The sequence below is a fragment of the Fopius arisanus genome, unplaced genomic scaffold, assembly GCF_000806365.1.
Source record: "Fopius arisanus strain USDA-PBARC FA_bdor unplaced genomic scaffold, ASM80636v1 scaffold00024, whole genome shotgun sequence".
In the NCBI taxonomy this organism is placed as follows: domain Eukaryota; kingdom Metazoa; phylum Arthropoda; class Insecta; order Hymenoptera; family Braconidae; genus Fopius; species Fopius arisanus.
The window spans coordinates 69,825-72,357 of NW_011887763.1; the positions used below are offsets into that span (position 1 = coordinate 69,825).

General features: G+C 40.6%; 1 protein-coding gene across 1 annotated transcript in view; it reads right to left on the reverse strand.

Annotated features, from left to right (window-relative positions):
* Positions 1–2,533, reverse strand: part of Hmgcr (HMG coenzyme A reductase) — a 14,532-nt gene that overhangs the window by 1,205 nt on the left and 10,794 nt on the right. The window contains exon 6 of the mRNA XM_011301807.1: positions 134–1,944. Coding sequence (XP_011300109.1) covers positions 134–1,944 — 1,811 coding nt within the window. The remainder of the gene's footprint in view (positions 1–133; positions 1,945–2,533) is intronic.

The window sequence follows — 2,533 nt, forward strand, 5'->3', positions numbered from 1 at the left end:
ATCAATAATTTTCTTAACAAAATATAAAAATAGGCCAATGATACTCTACTAAAAAAAATGAAGCTAAAGAACGAAAAATATTATTGTTTATTAATGATTTTTTATTCTGAATAAAAAATAAAATCCAACTAACCGATTATGTCTGAGATGACTTTTGACTAGATGACCCTCGGTGAGTGCAGCCATGAGGGACAATTCCCCGGCAAGAACAGTGGCACAAACAATTCTCGCAAGTTTGCTAGAATTTTCTCCTGGATCGCTGTCATGAGCCCCCTGTACCCCCAGCATCGACAAACAAGCACTCTGTGCAGGTAAACCAGTACCACCCCCAATGGTGCCAATCTCAATACTAGGCATGGTACAGGAAATATAAAGATCCTTTCCATCAACACCCCAGGGTTCCATCAACGTCATACAATTGCTGCTGCCAACATTCTGAGCTGGATCCTGGCCTGTTGCAATATAAATGGCAGTCACAACATTAGCAGCATGAGCATTGAAGCCCCCAACACTTCCAGCAACAGCTGATCCAACAAGATTCTTATTAATATTAACATCGACAATAGCATGTACAGAAGTTTTCAATACAGCCTCAACGACATCAGCTGGAACAATAGCCTCGCAGACAACACTCTTGCCCCTTCCCTCGATCCAATTGACAGCAGCTGGTTTTTTATCAGTGCAAAAATTACCACTCAGCGATAATATCTCCATATCAGTGAACGATCCTTGAACACACTGCAGTGATTTCTCTGTACCTTTCGACAGCATATTCATACCCATGGCATCACCTGTTTTAGCCACAAATCTTATGAACAAATGTCTGCCAGCTATTCTCACGTGTATCCTCGTTAACCTGGCGAATCTACTAGTCTCATCGAAACACCTCTTCATTTCATTGAAATTCGTTGTCTCCTGCATCCAAGCCATTGCCTCACTAGCACGTACGATATTTGGAAATCTAACGACTGGACCCCTTGTCATCCCATCAGCAACAACTCGACTTGTAACTCCACACTTCATGAGTGCTCTGCTTCCTCGATTTGTCGATGCCACGAGACAACCCTCTGTCGTTGCCATTGGTATTCTAATTAATTCACCATCCACCAACAGTGGACCAGCAATTCCCACTGGAACTGGAACATAACCGATTACATTCTCACAACACGAGCCCAACACTTTTGTGTAGTCGTAATTCTTGTAAGGAAGATCGGCTAATTCATCCGTAAATTTTGCCGATTCTGTTATCAGTAGACGGCGAATTCCAACACCACGCTCCATGTCACCTACTGCTTTCTCAAGCTGATAGGCTGGGATGTGACGATTTTTAACGAGTTGAATGACTTCTTTATCGGTTAAAGCGTTAGCACCCAATTCAGACTTATAAATCTCCAGACATTCCTCAACGCTTCTGGGTTCTTTCTCATCCTTAGTTATTTCCTCCGGCGTACCATCAGTAATTAATACTCTACCGTCAGTCTGCACTTCTTTATCCTCGACTTCCACCTGGGTGTCACCTCCAACGACCATCCAATTGTCTCCCATCCCTGATAATGGAAATACTGATGTGCGGACGGTGGGCAGATCAGGAGCAAATCTTTGCCTGATGGACATATCGAGAGAGGATGCATGCATCGTCTCCATGGACGTTTCTTCATGCGAGGCTATTTCCTCGTCCTCTTCCTTCTCCTTGAACCTCAGTTGCTTCGCAATATCCCCCTTGTCCTCAATGAAAATAAACTTCAATGCAAGAGCAAGAAGGAGAATGAGAATTACTATGTTATCAGCACTCACTGATAACCAATTCATCAAATGCTCTTTAAAGTCCTCCGGGGTTTTTGATTTATTGTGATTATTAATTATTATGTGAGAATTTATAGGTGATGTTGTCCCCTCTACTGTGTCGTCCCCGTCTCCGTGTTTAAATGGCCAACGACTGTGAAAAAAAAATATTCAGATTGTTTAAGATTGATTAATGAGCTCTCGGTGTGTTCTTCGGAAATATCTACACAATTTAAATTAAAAAAATTCGAATCGATGGGCAATCAAATATGAAATTCTCAAAAACGATATAAATTCGTCCAAAGACGATCAGATAACATTTTCCGAACAGTTTCATTGTAAAAATATTTAATTTCCACAGGGAATTATTCCCTCACGTAATTTCTAATGATCACTTCACGCCTGAACTTCCATAAAAAATTGGAGAATTCCAATGTTATAGTGAAAATAATATTTGAGGGAAGAACTCAATCAAGGGCCTAACAATTTTCAATCAATCTTCTTGCAACTGTTCTTACAATAGAGGCACCATCTGAATGTTCGTATGTCCTCTTGAATACTGAATCCCTTGTTCATCTCAAACATCTGAAATGACATCTCAATGGCTCGAAAAAAAAAAAAAACTACCCACTCCACCTCGAAATTTATTTCTGGTCACCCCCTCAACTCAATACGGCTATCTCACCTCTGCTCAATGGTATATTATTATCATTCTCATGTAATATTGAACTTCCAAAAAAACCCAAGTGCT